Here is a 20,434-nt window from a genome sequence, read left to right as displayed (position 1 = left end):
CTTTGCTTTCCATTTTTCCCCACAGGATCTCAATGTACAACCCTCAACAGCTTTTAGGTGTAAGCAACTCTAATGTTTACTTGACTTCCCAAGTTGTTGTGGTGATAGTACAGAAAAAGAGGAACAGTATTTTAACCATGGTCAAGGGTCTTTCTAGTGTCTCTTGCTTACCCCTCTTTATTTTGGAGACTTTCCTCCCTATCTTTTTCATTATACGAAGGGCCCTGTGTCCCTGCTTTTGTCACAGCACGGTTCCCTGGAATTCCTCTATGCCAGTGAAGCTCACAAGCCACATTCCACGTTTTCTCTTCCCTGTTCTGAAAAAGGCTCTGTAAATATCATCACACTTCCATGTTGTGGTGCCCATTTCCTTTTCCCTTATGTAAAGAAGCTTGTATGTACTCTCCCCTCCCTTCTTGCCTCTATTTAATCTCCTGCTCATGTTTATTTCCTCTCTCATCTCAGTGACATAACCCAGAATGGTCCAGACCACAGATACATCAAATATGATTTTTGGTGACATTATACAATTCACTAAATGTGCAGTTTATATACTACCATGTGATACATAGAAAACCAAGTTCAATGTTCAATCTTACTTTGCCTTGCCAGCAGAACAGACAAAATCTGTCTCTGTGGCAGAATGGAAGACACTGAAAGCTTCTGCTTGCATTGTGATGGTGTTTACAGCTTCACTTTCAGCAGGTTTGAGTGGAGTTTTCTTTTTTTCTTCTCCCCTGAGCAAATAAATAAGGTGCTTGGAGTTGTTTTATGAACTGAGACATCTTAGCATGTTTGGTGTAATACAGGAGAAAATACCAAAAAAAGGATGCACTGACCTCAGCTCTTACAGCAGCAAAATTTGACATCTATCACTTTCCATTTATTTCTCTCTCCTGCTTCTGAAACACAGGGTTATTTTAAAAAATGAACAGAAAAGAAGTCTCCCTTGGAGACTCCAGTGCCTTTGCTGAGGGCTAGCATAGCTTTGCTAAGAATCAGTAAGCCACATGAAGCAGCAATGCTGTCAGGTGTTAAGTATTTTATGGTGGTTTGCATACAGCATTAGGTCTCCAAACTGCTGTCATAACGTGGGAATCTTTCATCCTCTATTAGAAACTGATATTCCAGCCCACAAGGGAACAGAGACAAAGGTTTTCCCTGTTCCCCAGCTTTCAAAAGCTGAAAGGAAAATAAGAGCACCAGAGTCGTGACTTAAAACTCCTGCAGTCTGACTTGAGTGTCTGGGGTTTGGCAATTGTGAAACAGCTTTACAACAACATGACTGAAGTAGATTGCATCTGAATACAGGGGTTTCCCCCTGCTGCTTTCTGTAAGAGAACTTCTTGTTGAGGGTTGTGTTAAAGAGCACCTGTACACTGTGAATTACAAGGATGGGCTCTACCCTGTCTGAAAGGGTCTGCTGAAATGAATGGTGGACTTGCAGGTAGCTGGACAGCTGGGTGGTGTGTCCTGTTTGATTTCTTCTATTACAAGCAAGTCAATTTTAATCTCTATTGACTGGAGGATTCTTGAAAGAGGTCTCAGGAAATGGAAAGAGCTGTCAGTCTTGTGCAGTTTTTGTAGAAAAGCTGCTACCATTTATTGTTCTCTTTCCCAGAGAAAACATCTGCTTTCAGAACAGCCCAGGACTACTAGAAAAACTACTAGAAAATAAGCTATTTCCAGAGCCCGGCTGCTCTGAGAGCAGGCAGCAGTTTGAGGAGGGGAAAAGAGTTTACCTGCTGCCTCCTTAATATCATGCTGTCCAACTGAATGAGTTCTCTCTGTCCTTTGAACGAGATGACAGACATCTGAAAGCCCTCCCTGGGCTCAGCGCAATCAAGGTTGCCTGCAAGGGCTTACTTTGGATTGTAGGCTGTTAAACTGAAAATTACTGAGGTCTTCTCTCGTGGCTGAGCACGGAGACCGGCCTCTCTTTTGCCCCAGGCAAAAGATACTAAGTCTGTGTGGAAAAGCAAGTGTAATCTGCTTTTCTGATATTTAGTGGTGATAATGGGCAGGGATAAGGGCTGCACTGTGCTAGACACTGTTAAATTAATCTCTGCCCTGCAGAGCCCCCATTTCGAAAGACAGCAAGACCCCAACAGGTGTTAGGAAGGAGCTACAAGCACAGGAAGGATGGCATAAATTTTGCATAAATTAATATTGCAGTGATTGTAATTGGCACGGGAGGCACAGGTTAGAGCAGTGCCAGCAGGCAGCAGACAGTCGGCATCAAAGCAGCTGTAGGCACCATTCTGGTTCAGCTGCGGTAGGGTGCAGACACGTCAGCTGCTTTGGCAGTGCATAACCACAGGAAGGAGAACAGAGGCTGCTGCTGCCCAGGCTCCCTTTTCTCCTCCCTTCCTCCCCAGCTTCCTTCTCTTTCTCTCTTCCTCCTTTTGCTGATGCCATGCGCTGACACTTTTGCCCACTTGGGCGGAAAGGCTTGGGGCAGTAATAGGTCCTCTTACAGATGGAAAATTCCTGTTGGTGTGTGGCTGAGGGAGGTGACGGGGCCAGCTGCTCCATCAGGCAAGAGATTTTGAGGCCACTTCAAGCCCTTCCTACCTGCCCATTGAGCAAGGGCAGCCCTCCACAAAGGCAGTTTCCCAGCGGTGTCAGACCCTATAAGGACTCGTGCTTTAATGAGCTAAATCATCCCTGTCCTTTAAGATCACCAGATTGCTGGAAGTGCAGGCAGACTAACTGACTCCTTATGTCTTCTCCACATGCTCAGATTTCAGAGGGACTTTGGTGTGGCTGAGAACTTTCCACTTCTCCAGACGTTTCGCTCTTCCACTGCTCTTCTACACTTTATTCTGCCTGACTGCAGTCCATGTTTTCCAGGTGTTTGGTGGAGATGATTTCAAACGGACATTTAAATCCTTTCTGCTTAGTTTGAGAGGGGCCTGACAAAGCAATGGGTCAGATGTTGCAACCTGAAGTCCAGAGGCTGGCATAATTTCCTGGCTATACCAACTTATTTTTCTGGACTGGCTTTCCTGAGGGACTCTAAGGAAATATTTGTTTCCATAGCACTTAAAACAAGGGATTCTAATTCTGGTACCGAGGCTTTGTGGTAGTTAGAGGGAGGAAATTTTTCCTTATGGATAAATGGAGGGGCTGATGTGAGCCGGAGAGATGCTGAGCCATGTAACCAGGCAGAAAAGAAACTGAGAAAGTGTTATGGTTTGAGTAAGGGATTAAAAAAATATAATAATAATAATAATAAAATAGATTCCCTAGAAAGTATTCACTAAAGGACTGCCTTCTGCTAAAATCTAGTGTCAGGCAGGATTGCGTTTAGGAAAAAACTCAAGTCACTGAGATGTTCGTGCTTCTCTAGCCTGTTCACTAGAGATAGGCCAGGGCTGGGTACTGTTCTGATGGGTTTGATGCCTCCTTGTTCCAATGTGCCTGCAAAGAGCTAACACAACATAAATCTACCTCTCTTTTCTTCAGCAAGGGAGACTTTTTTTTTTTTTTTTTTTTTTTTAATAATAATAAAAAAAGCCAATTAATTAACTAGAAGCTAAATTTATCAACCTGAAATTAATCTACTTAGAAAGTTCTTAGCCTGCAAGTTCTAGTAACCATTTTCTCCCTCTTCTGGCTTCACGGCCTGCATTCCTTTGCTTCTTTCAAACACTTATAAAAAAGCTGTTGATGAAGGAAGTGAGAATTGGTTTGAGCCCACTGGTGCAGAAAGTAAAATTTATCCTTTTCGATTTTTCTCCTGCACTGGACAAATGGTGGAAAATTGCTTTTTGCTCATAGCAAAGATGCAGAGCAACACCAGTTTTAGAAAAATATCAGAAAAGAAAGTTGTAGGAGCATGTGCTTATTGGAGGGTTTGCAAAGCTGATGGTGATTTTGCTGCTGTAATGTTTTTCCTGGGTTTATTTCAAAGCTTTATACTTTTGGACTTGAAGAATAGCCTTGCTCAGAAGCAGTTGAACTGAATTGACTTGGATTCGATTTATAATGTAAATGCTGTATGCGTATCCTATTGATGGGGAATTCTTGTGTCCTCTGATCATCTGTCCTGTGACCATTTTTTGTGGTCTTCCTGCACATGGTTTGTGTAAGACCTATTTATAGGTAGTCCTTCCATTGCACTTGAAACACTGGGGAGAAGCAAGGGAGCTGAAACAATCTGAGTGGAAACATCTCGTCAATTTTCTCAGTTGTTTTCAGGGGAAATTTAAATTCCTGGTTCTTATTCAACTGCAATAGCTTTTACAAAATAAATCATCAGATCCTCATCAAACCCAGTGACTTACCTAGTCTGGGCATACACCTTGATGACTATAAACTTATTCCATCTTATTTCAAGGTAGTAGTTCCCTTAATTTCCTCTCTTGCATTTTTGGTGTTTCTTTGAGTCATTAGATAAGTACTGCTTACCAGAAGGGTCTCAATCTCCTTGGTGTGTTGAACACAAACACAAGTTGGAGAGAACACTCGCAGTACTGGATATGGTTGGTCTACTGGATTTAGTGGAAGATGTGTGCCTGTGTAGAGAGTCCTGTGGAACCACCAGAGAGAATTGAGTAGCAGGTGTATAGAGGACACAGAGCAGAATTAAATCAGATGCTGTGCAGAAGGGTACAAATACAAAAGGCAAGCAGATCAGAGGTTTCTCTGGGGAATAGCCCTGAAGAAAAAGGGGCACCTACTGTTTAAACTCAGTGAATTCTCGGTTCAACAATATTGCGAAAGGTGGCTGATTGCATTATAGGGTATAGATACAAAGCAATTTCTTCCAGGGCAAAGAGGTTATTGTTGCCACTTTTCAATGTATTGACGAGACTGGATAAAACTTGGTGCAAGTACTTTTGGTCTCCATTTTCTGAAAAGAAATGACAGCTGACATGGAGCTCAGACTAAAAGGAGGTCAGCTAAAAGGATAAGCTTCAAGAATATGACCTATGGAGGACTTAGTCCTCACTGTTCTCTAGGCTTTCATGAGTTAAAAAAAAAAAAAAAGAAAAGATTGACGTCAATAACAGATGAAGAAACCACGTATGTTACCAATTGGCATGTATGTTGTCAGCTTCAATATAGAAACAATAGGAAGAATTGGTGGAGTCCTTTCAGTGTAGAGGTGAGCTATGCTTTTAGGGGAAGAGTGTTTGTTTTGCCATATGTATGAAGATATAAAACACCTGGCCTGGATATAATGAGAACACCATTTCTTAGTCACATCAATTAGATGCGTTTGGAAAATAAAGCATGCACTTTCAATTTGATCCCTTTAAAATTAAATACTGCTGTAAAAGGTTAGTAAGGGAGAGAAGAGGTACATTGGAAAAGGTGAGTCATCCACAATAATTTTAAAAGAATTCTAGGAAATAAACAAGAACTGGGTCTAACACATTTCTTTGTTCAGAGGAAAAATAAACTTATTTAGTTTTCACTACCATTTTCACCTTTCCATAAACTATTACACCACCCAAAATTCATTGGAAGCTACAGTAGCATTCTCTTGGGGCCCTTACAGCTATCTTAGGGAAAAAAAAAGATGTAACCATATTACTTTATGACCCCCTCTTGTGTGACCCCCCTCTGTGAAATCAAAGTAAAGCTGTATGTTTATATGTGCATACTAAATATGAGTAGGTGTCTGATGCAGACTTCTGGATTTTTTTTCTGCCCAGCTGTGATCATGAGAAGAGGAACAGTGCTATGGGCAGATTTTGCATGCAAATCTCAGTTCCACAACTCAGTCCATGTCTGTTACAGCTGATCTCTACTTTTTAGGAAGCTCTGGACTGAAACCAGAGATAGAAATGAACTGAACATGCACATTTGAAAACTCAAAGGTCCGCACTTTGCCCTGCATTTTACTCCATGAATTTTGTGGTCTTGAAGGGTTGTTGGATCTGCATTTATAACAGACAGAACTTTTTTTGGTAATGTTCAGGATCAAAACTATGCTTCTGACTAAAATTAGCTGAAGTTATCAGTGTCTGATTTTCTTTCATGGAAAGAGAGACTGTCTATGCGTTTAAAACTTCTGTCCATATTCATCATCTCTATTCTAATGGGGTAATTGAGTAGCAGGCTTATTGGAAGCCAATCTTTAATGACCAGTTGATAAAGTTCACCATCCATCTCTATATCATAAAGACCCAAAACCCCTGTGCATTGCCTTAGAAGGCAGGAGCTCTGTCTGGTGGAGCACAGAGCCTTGAAAAGTTATACTGCACTGTTGAGAAAGATGGTAAATGGAGTGTATGTGCTCTGTGAGTGTAATTGGAAGTGTTTGAGTATCATTATTTGTAAGATCTCACCTAGGTAATATGTCCATCCCCAGACTCCTGAGAGATTTTACGGTACCATCCTTTGTATCTCCTAGTGGCTGCTGTAAGCAGCGTTGTCACCTAGAGTTACTTGGTGTAAGATGCATCTAGGGATTATTTTTTTAAGCCTGTTTTAACGTTATTTTTCAAATCAGCTGGTCTTGTTTCATGTTTTCTAAACTCACAGTATCTGTAGATAATTAACTCACTGTAAAAAAGACAGTTGTTATGGAAGAGCTGCAAGGCACGTTCCTCCCTCAGGCTAGGTCTTGCATGGGGTCTGAAAAAGTCACATCAGGCTATCATATAAATTTTTTTTAATGTACTGAATACGTTGCCTCAGGGTCACGTTATTGCTAGGAAGTCTGAGGTGATTTATGTCATGCCTGCACATCTTCCACCCACAGAGGTGCTGTGGACACACTGAGATGCTGTGATCAATGATAAGGAGGAGGCAGTCCCGTCATAAGGCAGCATGTTGATCAGGCTTCCTGCTTTGAGTGATGAATTACAGGGACAGAAGAACAGAGGCTTCTCTGCACAAAGTTTGTGGAGGTTTTCCCTTCAAAGCCATCTCCTGAAATGTCAAGCACTAAAACTGGCCTTAATGACAGGAGCGCTGGCAATTCTCCAGAAGCCTAGAGGTCTCAGCCAGTAGGCACAGGTGTTATCTTTGAACGGGAGGTACAAAGAACAAAAACCACAAGGTGGAACGAGTGGAATGGAGCATGGCCTGAAGGAACTTTGAAAGCATCACTGTCAAGAACAAGGCTCTAGGCTCAGTGACTCAGCCCAATGACTTGTGTCTCGCTTATGGGATACATTGTGATCCCACGGCACTAAGTGTTGCTGACAGGTACTGCCCTGGCATATTTCCTTGCGTATTTCAGCTTTAAGATCTGACAACCGCCTGGTTGTCCTGACAAAAACCCTGCTGAATCAGGAAAGCCTTACTGCGCACATAATAAGATTGCTAGTCAAGAACGGGACGGCAGCGCGAAGGGTTTGTATGAGTTGGAAGCAACAGAGAACTCTTATCTAAGTATTGGAACGCAATTTGCATGAAGTAATGAGGATGAACGTGAAGCTGAGCTGTCCTGAGTTCATGTCCAATCATTAATTGTTTATCAGAAGCATTATTTCCCTTCCTTCTCATTTTTTAGTTCATCTTTTAATGGAAGTTTTGTTTCCCCTGTACCTTCCCTCCTCCCCCAATAAAATAATAATAATAAAAAAGTCCTCAGTGGTGGCGGAAGACTAGCTTACCCATTCTAATTTTTCAGTCTTTGCATGGCTTATGAAAGAACAAAACCAGACAATTAGATGTTGATAGTATCTTCCTGGAACATCCTGAGGGGTTAATAAACAACTACTGTGGTCTGATCGGAGATTCCTAATAAATGCAAGGACTTCCTGATGGCTTTCCTTGGAAGGGAGAACATCGGGAGGAAGTGGCTTGTGGGTGTCTTGAATCACATTACAGACCATTAGAAAATATCCTGAAGTAGCCTCTCCTGATTGGTATTTTAAGGGTTTTGTCTCCCTTGACTGTAGCAGAACTCATTCAGTTGGCCAGTTACAACAGGAAGGATATATAGCAGACTTTGGGTAATAAGTGTTTAATGTTAGCATCTGCATTTTCTCAGCATCACTCAGACACTAGATCTGTAAAAGAGATATCAACTCTACAGGGATCTAGAGCCACAGTGCCCCAAGAAGTTTGTTTATTTGTTTGTGTTGTGGTTTTTGTTTCTTTGTTAGTTTTGACAAGCACACACACAACACTCAAAACCCAGAACATTTTTATTTCAAAGTTTTTGCAAGTAAAGAGGGGAAGGAAAATAGCCAGAAAATAATTTTAGCATTGGCAAAACCCAGCAGATAGGTACATTATTCCTATTATGTTCTTCTGGCAGACTTTCATGATAATCATTCTCAGTGTACAGACGATAGCGGGGTCACTGTGTGGCCATGTTTCTGTGGAGTAATGGTGCCAGTGATGTATTGGCTTCAAACCCGCTTTATTAAATTTCTTCTCCTGAGTCAGATCCTCAGATGGTGAAAATAATTGCATCCTTGGCAGAGCATCTGCACCTTTTTATAATTTTAAAGTTATAAAATCAAAACTAGTTGGATGCAGCTATGTGTACTCCTTCGTATAAGTAACCGAGTTGTATGCCCTTCTATTGCCATATCACTCCTTCAGCCAACTGATATGTTGTTTGACAATTTCCAGTCACGCATCTGATGCGTGGATCTGGCAGATGAAGGGCAGAGCTGAAGATAACGGCAGGTTTCTCATGCATGCTGGTGGCACAGGATGTTGAGTCAGTGAGCAACGGGGCAAGAAGTCAGGCCCAGAGCCCAAGTTACTTCGTCCTCCCTCCCTGGTGCTCCCCTCAGGAGACTGCTTGTTATCAAGGGCCCAGATCCCAGATGGAAAAGTGCATTGCAGCAGAATCAAACCTTGCAGATGGATTTTCAAATAGGCCAGGGCCCATGACCCAGGCTGTTGTTTAGCTCTGCCTCAGGGTGATCAAAAAGATGAGTGGGAGGGGATGCAGCTAACGTGCTGGGTGACCTTCACTGCGTGACTTAATGTCTTTGCATCTCTGTTTCCAGTAACATGTAATGAAGGTTGCTACACGCATCTCTAAAACTGCTGCTTAAGTTTCTGGATGTGATCCATTACTTAAATGTAGGTAACTCTGAATGTTGCTGACTTTAGATGGTCTGTCGGGTTTACGTCATGTGTCTAGTGGAAGGAAAAGGAATTTACCCTGTTCTGATGGAAAGTAAGAAACTCCATTCAAGATTGATAGAACATTTAAATCCTTTACTTTTAGATCAGATTGAACATTTATTTTTAAAGGAGCATTTTAAACAAATTGTCTTTTGCAGTTTTGTGTATAATGAATTACAATGCGTTTATTCGTACTACTGAGAGTGGAAAATACGTGTAAGATGCATCTCAGCTTTTTCAGTGTAATGTGAGACTCAAAATGACTGGACCAAGGATGATTAAGTCTTTCATGCCTCTCACCCACAGTCCCTAAATATGTTTTGGTTAAATTGACAGAGTTGTCCTTATGCTTTTAGTCATGTGAAGCATGTCACAAGTGTGGATAGCCCTGTAGGAAGGGCAAAAAACCTGGTCAGTGATACCATGTAGGTACAGCTTCCAAACTCAAGCATCCCATGGTTTGTTTCACTTTTCAAATTCTGCTCACCATTTTGAAAGCAGATAGTGGATTCTGGAAGCTAGCAGAAAAATGGAGAGGGCTATGGAGAAGGATTGTAAAAAAAATGAAGCTCAGGACTGTGGAAGCCCAGATGTCTTGAATAGTTTGATGACTTTGAAAATCATTGGAAATCTGTGCCTTTTTAGGTGCCTGGCACAGCGGAGCAGGATATATTCAATAACTCTGTGGCACTTCTAGGGTGTGGCCTGGGGTATATTTTGAACTGCCTGCAGTTACTCCCACCTTTAAGCTTTTGTTTAATTCTGCATGAAGTATCATGCACTTGCAGGAACCCTGCTTCTGAGGCTGAACCCTGTTGTACTTTGTGCTGCAGTTTTCAGAAAAATTGTGTCATCTGTCTAAAAATGTTTGTAATCTAAATAACTATGCTAGGAGAATCTTCTTTTTCTGTAGTAGCTGACATTTGCACATACAAAATTATACTAGATTATAAGTAGTTAGCAAATTCCAATCATTTTCCAGCGAGAGTTTTCCCCTGCTTCGTGTAGATAATAAGGGAACGTGGGGCAGTGAAGGAGCAATGTTTCAAGTTTGCAATATAGGGTGAGATTTCAGATTTGCAGCATGCTTACAGCACAAGAAATGAGAAATCAAGGATATGATCAGACTGTGTTATTCTGTTATTTGCTTACTTAGTGCCATCACAGCTTAACTGCTACAGGCTGTGATTTTTGTCAGCTGTTAGACTGAATTTAACTTCATCTGTTTTGGATGAGGGGTCACCCTGGGAAACTCAGAGCAAAGACAGTGATGAGCCCCTCAGCAGGGAATGTTCTCTTCCAGGACTTACCCGGCTCGGTGATGCTGGTGGCAAAAATGCTGTTTGACACAAGTTGCTGGATCCAGCTTGGCCAATGAGCTGTGTGTGACCTGCAGAGCTCTGACTGCTCAGGCTTGGGAGGGCATTAGGGCTTCTTGCAGCTGTGCCACCCCCATTCCCAAAGGCCTGTGGGCTAGCGGAGGGGCAGCACAGGGCAGCCAAATCCCATTTCCCGCAGTACGGTTATTGTAGAGATGGGGCAGCCTGTTAGAGGGGCAGCTTTCACCCCACTTCAGCCTAATAAGGATGCCCATCTGTCTACTTGCTTCCCACCCTCTTGTGTAGGAATTCTGCACCTGCTGCTTAGAGCCAGAATCCAGACACCTGCCAATTAAACCTTCCTCTCAAGCAGAACCACAGGTGATAAAAGGACCTTTGCACATGGGATTTCCTGGTAGGCAAGCCTCCCTTAACATTGCCAAAAGTTCCACCCTAAAACAGTGGTACTGAGTGCCCTTCATTGAGAAAACTCTGTCTTTGGAAGCTTTGAGGCCTGAGGCTCCAGTGGAAATGGAGGGGAGGCAAAGCAGCACGGACAGAAGCAGGGTGTCCTGTTCAAATAATTAGGGTAGAGAAGGAAGCTCTTTACTAAGTGTGTACCATTGAAATACGTTGTGTGCAGCTGTGTGCTACTCTGATTTTCAGGGTAAATATCAATCCAAAAACACTTTTTCAGGAGCTGACCTTGTGCATGTGATGAAATGCTGTAGGTAGCAGTAGTTTGTATTTTCCTGCTCTTCCAATATGTCCTCAGACTTTTGTCAGGGTTAAACTATTGCTGGCACTTGTTACCAGGTGTGCTATTATTCTTAACATGCTTTGTCCCAGGTACTTTTTTCAGAGCATGCAGTACAGTTGCCAGGGTTTGTTTTCATCAGGGTTAGATTCACTTGTGTGAAAAAATAATCTGTGGGGCACTTGTACAAATTTCTTATACTCTTTTAGTAAATATGGCCTGAACTTAGTGTGCATAGTTGAAAAGGATATGAACATAAGTTGAAACAAACAAACAAACAAACCTTTAGCTATTCCTTCCTAATGCACTGTGGGCATATTCATTATTGCTACAAACTGATTTCAACTCCTGTTCTGGTAAAAGAGTCCATTAAATGCAAGACCTGCATGGTCACTTTTAAAAAAGAATTAATATTAAACCTTGTCCTGTGGAGTCTGTAGCAGCACTTTTACTTAACAGTGGTGTTTCCTTGGGCTGTGTGGGACTCTTCCAACCCGTGCATTTTGACCCTTTTCATAACCTTATGCAGAGTCCTGACAGAAATGTATGTCTGAAGCAACAGAAGTGAAACAGCCAGGTGATGGAAATAGCATACGTTGCAGAGATGCACTTACCTGTGCACATACTTTCATAAAATATATTTGAGAGGGTGAAAAACAAAGCCCTGTTTATTGTCCGTCCATATTCTGTATGAACACACACTAAATCAGAATGACAAAACTATGGACCCAATTTCAAATGTGGCCTCAAAGTTTGACCGTTGGCTGGAGGTCAGCTGCTGGGTTAGAAGGTTGCTCAGCTTGGATGACGGATAAAATCCATATACCTACCAAAGAAGGCTGGAGGAAGTTGGAAAAAGGAGAACTATTTAACTTCCTAAGCAATGAGGACCCAGAAATTTCATTTCCAGCTCTGTCACTGACTCAGCATACATTCTTACTGGAGTCATAAGGTTAACACTGCAGTGAGCGTCAATTTATTTCAAAGGTTTCAACGTCTGAAAAATCTTGGTCTTTTTCTTAGAATTGCTGTAAAATTTTAAAATCTGCTGTTGGAGCAAATGTGCCAAAGCACTTGGTGGGTCACTTTTGGAGAGGCCTGCAGTTAGAATACCCCTCATCCTCAAGGTTTCCGGTTTTTGAGAATGACGCCTTTGTCTTCTCTGGGTTTGGCTTTCTTCCTGTACAATGCATATATTAATGTCTTACAGTTTACACAGGCACTGTAAGGTGTAATTACTATATAGGAATGCTTTGTTATCCTTAAATGATGGATTTTTCTAGACAAAATTCAAGGTGTTATTTACACTGTCAAATGCCTTGATGAATTAGCTCTTCAGAGTGCCCCATTCTCTATTCCCAAGAAGAATCATGTGACTGCTTTTTTCAAGGTAGGTGCTTATGTTATAACTATGCTTAGACCAGGAAAATGCCACTGGCCTATCCTCATCACGAAGCAGAAATGCACTGGAAGTTGGGCATTCAGAGAGCTGCAGGGTGAACAGTATTTCCTTGCTTTGCCTCGACACTGAGTGTAGCTTCAAGTCCCTCTGACACTGGGCCAGTGCCCTGAGATCCTGTAGCCTGCATGCTTTATGGAAGCTAAGCGCTGTTGGTGAATCATAATCTGTTCTGATCACCATTACATAGGGGTTGGTGTCCCAACTCCAGAGCTGGGGATGAGGAAAGTAATTATCTTACCCTTGTTTTTCAACTGGGTTCAGTGGAATTTCTCCAATTGCAGTATCAGCAGTGAATGTATTACATAGGGATGTACTGCTAATAAAAACATGATACAACTGTTTATATTCTTATAAAATTAAGGAAAAATAAATCCTGTTCATTTATTTGTAATTTTAAGCATGGTCGTAAGTACCCAGCTGCCTGGCAGTTTGTCAAATCAGTGGCATAAACCAGAGGACACAGGCAAAGAGAAAGATGACCAGTCAGACTAGGCCTTAACGATGCAGCAATGTCACTGTGTTTGACTACTCTCTTACTTTATACCAGCATTTGTAAGATCAAAATCAATCTTTCCCTTACAATCTGAACTTTATTTTCCGTGTGATAGCTCCTGTGACTGGAATCTGACTTATACAAAAGGGGGGTGTTTGTATGAATGTAAACGTAAATAACGACCACGGAAACGGAAGGGACAGAAAGACCAGCGTTATATTTAGCAAATGTTTGTGTCTGTTAAGGTGTTAGTATTCATACGCTATTTTGTTTTATTTTATTGAAGCTGTAGTGGAAAAAGTGGTGTCTTGAGTCATTCTGCTGTTTATCGCCCCATCAGATCAAAGGGCACAGAATTAGGTTTGTGTTTTCAAAGAGGAGATTGATGCTGACACACAGCTGTCCCTTCCTCCTCCCGAACACATCGAGGCTGCGTGTTTTGCAGATTGCTCGCTTGGCCCTGATTAGGATTCTGAAATAAAACTTCTATTGTCTCAAGTGTTTTGGTGTTTGCTCAAAAGAAATCATCAACCTTGGCTGGTTGTTTATTTTTTCTTCTGCAGGAAAGGAGGGGGGCAGGGTAGCCATCCATACATCTGTTTGCAATTGTAGCTTTAAAGGTCTAAAAATAAACAAGCTCCACCCAAAAACCGTGTTTGCTGGCCCCCTTGAACAAGAGGTAGCTATGTACAATGCTTCAGTATCAGCTGAACTTACTTAAATAAATTGTATAGATGGGGAAAAAATGGAGTGGTGTGGTTTACTACTTTAAAATAAAAATTAAGAAAAAAAACCTTGGTATTTTTAGATATCTGCACAAACACAAATACTTATTTCTAACAAGGCCAGAACATTACTATTTAATTTTTTTATTCGTAATCTACATTTTCTTTTGTCTCTTGCTCTGGTCCTTCAGATGACTGAGGTGGATATGAGAAACTGCTGAACTACTTGTGTGCTGATATGAAAGGTTAAAGAAGGTTATCTCAGAGACAAGGTGTGTGCTCAGGTTTTCTTTGTTTTCTTTTTCTTTTTTTTTTTTTTTTTGCACCCAATGCCAAACTACCTTAGAGCATGACAAAATGGCTGTGGAACAACCTAGTGAGCTCTAGTCTGCGCTTAGCATCAATTCAGGTTTCTACCATGGTGTATGCATGGAAATATTGATAGCTAAGGGGGAACATTAGTGCTGTCTTCAGGGCGGACTAGATGTTATGCAATCTGTAGTCTTACAACTGATGTAGGGTCAACACACACCAAGTGTAGGGAGGCAGTGTTGCCATTCTGACTTATGGGATGATGGAGCAACTTCAAGGACTTGTAATTGAAGCTGAGGTAGGGTGTGTTTCTGTGTCCTTTGAATTTCCTGGATTTAATTCTCTTTCCTCTGGTGTGTTGAGCTGTTTGCACAATATAGAGATCAATATGAAGAGCCAAGGAGTAACTGTAACATACGAACATACACTTGTGTGTGTGTGTATTTATAAGCAAGCTTGTGCGTAGAATAAATACAGAAATACATATCATACTGGTAATTACATTAGAGAGATATTCGGTATTAAGATTCCCACAGTATCCATTCCTACACATACAAAAGCTCATTTTCTCTTTTTCTCTGGATCTGCTCCTTTCTTTTTTTTTTTTTTTTTTTCCCCATCATCTCTCCAGTCCCTTTACAGCCTCCTAGTGCAGGAGAATTCAAGACACGAAAAGCAGGGTTGCCCAAGTGGAAATTTTATAGCATTGTTATCTCTATCTAATTTGGTTTGGGTAGAAAAATTGCTCACAGGGTAGTTTTGCTATCAGGAGTTGATTTGATGTCTGTGGGTGGGGATGTGGTCTCTGTTTAAGTCATGTAGATTGGGGGTCTCAATTCCTCTGTGTCACAAGGATGTTATCATTTGTGGTCTCTTGTCAGGAGCAGAGATACCGCTATCATCTCCAAAGACACAAGCTCATTTAGTTCAAGAAAGCGTTAAGAGGCCCACCCGAAGACATGGAGAACTTTAAAGGCTGGATGGGAGGGAAAGCCCATCTGGTGTTACGCACCAAAGGAAATTCTCTGTGGGGAGTCAGTAGGCTGTCTTTACGAACTCCTGAATTTCATTCATTTCTTCAGAGCTCTCTTATGAGTCTCCCTAGATTAGTTACTCTTTACTGAAATTCCTGGGGATGTTTCAGTCTGTTCTTTCTTAATTTCCTCAAGCAGGCTGGTGGGTTTTCTTGTTTATGTAAATCTTTGTCTCTCCATCCCAGGATGGTTTCTTCCCTCTGTAGCTGCTCAGCTACACTTAAGGACAAATGGTTACTCAGAACTTCCTGGAAAGCCTCTTTTGTTTATTTTAGACAAAAATATTCAGGAAGTTCCTCAGCTATTCCAGCACATCTATACTGGCATCGGCCTTCGGATCCTCCAGTTGCATTCACTGATTTTTGGGAGACCAGATAAAATAATTTTTAGCTCAATACTAAACCCAGGGTATGTCAATGTTGTTCCACATGTTACAAACACTGAGAAATGAGCTTCCACACCTCGGTTAATAGAAAAATGTCTCCTTGTTCATCAAGATGGCAAGGCGACAGTCAGGCTTTTCAACCTTCCCCGCTGAGCCTGCCATGTTCAGACTAACATGTTCCAGCTTCAGGCCCAAATTTTACACCTTTGCAGCTCAACTCCTGTTTCCATACACATTCTCTCATTCAGCTGGTGAGGCTGCACCCTGCTTCAGCTACTTTCTACAAGGCCACAGGCTTAAGCAGCTAAGTATATTAAAGGAGATAAAGGGCGGGGAGGATACTAAAAAAGGCTGGCATGTTGATTCTTTTTAGTCTCATAACCTATGTTGGTTCATTTCAAAGTACTTGAATCTACGCAATTAGACTGTACCTTTCCTGTGGCATTGCGTGCTGCAGCAACCAACTTAACATCTTTATTTCTGGGTGCTCTATGTTGTGCTCACAGCCATCTGTGGGCAGCAGGGTGCTGGCAGAGTAAGGGAGCAGCGAGAGACTGTTGCGTGTACTCTGTGTGTAATGTTTTAATTCTCCAGTAGCCGTCACTTACTGGTATCGGCAGTTCCTTCCTGCTGCTACACCTCTGAGTCCTACGTGGTGAGACAGCCGTGGGTGGAGGGAGGCCTACAAACCCAGGAGTTCAACTGTTACCTTTAAAGTAATAACTCCCGATAAACAAGGCCAGCCATTACAATGGGAAAGTGCCACTGACATAGCTGAGGTAGTTTGGAAACTACTAGTACATGAGAGAACGTGTAAGACTTTCTTTAATTAATGTAAGTTCTGTCGGCATGTTAGCTTCAGCCACCATCAGTCACATGGCACTTTAAAAATCGATTACAAGGACTCAACAGAAGGGTCTGTACTGGCTTGGGTTCCATGAACTGGTCAAATATTGCTGTTGTAGACAAAATCATCATCAGCTCTTTAGTTTGCAGCCTGTGTCTGTGTTCCCTCTCCAGGAGAAATTAAACAAACCAAAAAAAAAAAAAAAAGAAAGGCAGTTGGGTGGGAGCTACATGGTGATGCAGCCTGCACCTGACGGGCAGCTCGGAGCCTCACTGGGCTCATGCATCTGAAGGAGCAGGATAAAACTCAAAATGGACTCTAATGATTTCCCTGAAAAACAAATGAACAGACATACAAACAAACAAACCATGAACCAACTCTGAAGTACATGTGCTTCTGCTATAGGAGACATGTATTTTAAACCAGGTGATTCTCGTTATCAAGCACCATTTGGTGGGGCCTAATCCAGCTGTTTCAGGGCTGAATTGATTTCCAAATTAGTAGGACATTTTATGGCTGCTCTTTTGCAATTTCTCACCCTTTCTTTAGGTAGGCCATTGATTTGTTTGATTTTTATTCCTCCACAAAAACAAGAATGATAGAAGATGAAGCAGGGAACAATAGCTTTGTGTTCAGTTCAGGAAGAGTGAGAGTTTTTTTTCTGTTCATCCTGCTGGCATGTCAAGAAGGCCTGCATTGCAGACGGATGGGGCTAGACAGAGGGTAAGTGCAATTTATTATTCCCATTGTTCTGTTTTATCAGAAAACTTGGAAACTTGGTTTTGAGAGTGGTTGTTGCAAATTCTAGCTACATCTTTTCCTTTTGAAAGCAGGTCTTGGAAACATATTCTGAAGTATCACAAAATACTGAGTTGTATTGAAACAGCAGTTTACTGCCTCTGACAAAGTATTAGTCAAGGATGAAATGACAAGAGCTTATAGCACTAAGTGTGCCCTGCTTTTTAGCGCTCGAAGGTCATTGAAACTGGGTCATAACTGGAGTTCATGTCGAGCTTTTCTGGCTCACAGTGAGTGAAAGCAAATTCAAGCTCTAGCTGGCAGGTGTGCTTACTAACATCAAACCTGTAGGTTTTCGATTATAGGTGCCATTTCAATAAAATAATCCTGAATGATTATTGCAGCCAATAAGCTAAAATTTGTACATGTCCTCTGTCTTTACAAAACATTGCCAAATTACAGTAATTTGTAGCTATTTCAAAACTGGCACCAAGCCCCACAAATATGTTCACAAAAACTTATGAAAACTGAAGCCAGTTAACACTTTGTTTGCTTGAGGAGAAAAAAATGCTCATTTCAACTTTTTACTGAAAAATTTATAACATTCTTTTTGTTGGGCAAGTTATAAATCTCTCCAGTATAAAATGTTACAACTTTTTTTCACTTTTATATGTTGGAGAGTGTTACATCCTTCTATAGTTCAGTTTTTTAGCCACGAGGCTTCTGAAATCAAGAGATTATTGTTTTGGATTCTTGATCAGAAACTGGGCAGACGCTAGTGTTCAAAGAATGACAGTAATTATGTAGCAACAGGAAAATGACCAGGAAGGGAAATTCTGTAGTAATAAACATTGCATCCTCGAAGAAAACACATAATGGTTGTGGATGCATATGTTTTGCTGTGCTTTTTCTATTTTCTGCTGTCACAATAACTAACAGCTCAGGAGTTGGTTGTGTACAGGCACTCAGAAGCTTTGGTCTGTCTTTGTTATGTGTTCTAATACAATCTCAATTTCTGAAAATGTTGTGTGCACGTGTGAAAAAGAAGAGGAAGAGGTTGCTGAGTCTCCTGTTCGGTAAGGCAGAACAAAGTCTGCCAGCTCATTTCACGTGGGCCACTTTACAGTCAGACATTGGAGGGTAACAACTTCATGTCTACTAATATGGATTGGATTCAAACCAGCAGACCAGAGATAAAGTAGTTTGTTTTCCTTTACCAGTTCTTTTAATTCTTTCAGTTAACCCATACTCTGTTTCTTGGACTTGATTAGGTTTGTCATGCAGTGTGTCTGTGGCTAAATGAATATGTATGAAGTGTCCACCATTTGTTTTAGCAACTGAGCAACTGGTTATGAAAATTTCCCACTGGAAACATTTTCCACCTAGGCAGCTCTGTTTATGTTGTCTTCCCCCCCTCCTCCATTTAATTCTCAGGAAGTGATCCTGCTAATAGGTATCCACTTGACTTGTAAAAAGCAATTTGTTTATTGTACTTCAGAATCAATAAGGATGGTTTGTTAGTTCAATAAGTCTTGTGGTCACCCACTCTGTAATTTAGTCACCTAACAAACAGTAGGCTAAGTCTCCTCCTCACCTAGATGTACGTTTAGTATTTTTTGAAATGGTTAGCATATTGACTTCCCTAGGCACAATTTCTTTCCAGACTCACGCAGTCTGTGAGTATTTCTGCAAATAACAGAAGCTCAGTGTTTCCATGAGTAGTAACCACTCATCTTCATGTTCCTGGAAAAATAGCCAGAGGGGAATAAAGGAGGCCAGAACAAATTACAAGTGGGAACGCATGAGTATATCTATGGATATTATTTTCCTGTTGTTCTGCTATTCTTAGAATTTCACAGTTGTATGCTGTGAACGTGTATACAGACAGAGCAAACTTTATGAGACAGAAGGACAATGGCAAATACCTAATAGCTTTGGCGATAGAAACAAGATTTTCTTTAGCTCAGATTTCATAAGTGATTTAATGGGCTAATGTTTGAACTACCATTTAATTTGTTTCTTTAGAAGTCTAAGATTATGAAAGAGAAATTGCTGAATGCTTTACTTGTGATGGATAAGCTACAGCTCCCCAGAAAGTCTTGGTAATCCAGCTGTTCAGTACTAATAGTGACAGCCACAAGTTTTATAATCTTTCCTAGGCGGTACTTCAATCTAGGGTGAAAAGAACTCATTACAATGTGTCTCAAGAAATGGAATCTAAGTCTTGCTTCTCCAGCAGAGACTCTGTAGTATTTCCTTAATAGCAATTCACCTCAGGAGACTCCATTTTGTAGATGTGAACTTAGAGGTCAAGAAACTTGCTTTATTGATAACCTTCTGAGTAAGTACAAAATAACATTTTACCTCTGCTCCTCTCTTTCTGGTGGTAGAACTGTGCCAGTAATGCAAAAGGGTGATTAAGACCCCATGCTGCAGATGGCTCAGCTAACAAGTACCACTTGTGATGTCTGTGTCATTTCTCTGAGCGTTAGACTGAGTTGCTTTACACGCACTTTGAAAACCCTCTGGTGAAAAAGATTATTTTGAATATTTTTTTATAATAATCACCAACAGGGCTGATCTATTGATTAAAGAAGGTAAGTTTTTGTATGCCATGATCTTGATTTCGAATTTAAAAAAGTGGTACTTCTAAGCAGGGGGAGTGCTAGACTTGATCCAGATGCGCATGAGAAAGTTGCAAAGTATGCTCAATACTGAACAGTGGGCAGGGATATGAGAGGGATATGTGCCTAATTCTGACATCTAAACTCACTTCCCTTTCAGTTTTGCATTCTTTGTGCTCTGTACTGTCAGGTAAGGCACAAGGACTAGATTTTTTATAACCAGAGGTGAACTACAAGGGAAAGACTTTGCAGACTTTTTTTTTTTTTTTTTTTTTGTGTGTGTGTGTGTGTGTGTGAAGCAGGGATTTGGATAGCTGGTAGATGCTTAATAATGCCTAAAATAATTATCTACTTCTTTGGTTCTTCAGATTTGTCTTCATTTTTGTCCTGTAAATCTCCATATCTCGTGGAAATATATCTAAGGGCAATTCTTTCTTCTTGGCCTACTCTGGCCCAGACATTTGGCTGTCAAACAGCTGATATGATTTGTAGGGGAAAAGAGCAGCTTTTCACTGCGTGGGCTTTTTTAAGGGGGACTTGCCAGCCTACTCTTGTGTAACTAAGGCGTTTGATTCATTCTGCCACTCAGTGGAACTGCCTCATCGTTACCAGTGTTTGACAATTAACAGTTCAGATGAATTTGACCAAAAGAGGGGAAAAAAGGTAATTAGAATGGATTTGCCT

General features: G+C 41.2%; 1 protein-coding gene across 11 annotated transcripts in view; it reads left to right on the top strand.

Annotated features, from left to right (window-relative positions):
• The window catches only part of LOC311434116 (uncharacterized protein), a 354,696-nt gene that overhangs the window by 32,421 nt on the left and 301,841 nt on the right, over positions 1 to 20,434 (top strand). For 5 of the 11 annotated variants that reach the window (XR_014691263.1, XR_014691264.1, XM_084514018.1 and 2 more), the window contains exon 1: positions 16,902 to 17,111. The exons of 4 other annotated variants lie outside the window; for them this stretch is intronic. Coding sequence is in view for 4 of the 7 variants with exons in the window: in XM_084514018.1 (XP_084370144.1) it covers positions 16,984 to 17,111 (128 nt within the window). In the remaining 3 variants the exon portion in view is untranslated. Of the gene's footprint in view, positions 1 to 16,895; positions 17,112 to 20,434 lie in introns of those variants that run through there. 2 more of the 11 variants (XM_084514019.1, XM_084514016.1) reach the window with 2 other exon arrangements.

The sequence above is a fragment of the Aythya ferina genome (assembly GCF_964211825.1).
Source record: "Aythya ferina genome assembly, chromosome: 1".
In the NCBI taxonomy this organism is placed as follows: Eukaryota; Metazoa; Chordata; class Aves; order Anseriformes; family Anatidae; genus Aythya; species Aythya ferina.
The sequence above is the reverse complement of the archived record's forward strand: the minus strand, read 5'-3'. Positions and strand labels throughout refer to the sequence as shown.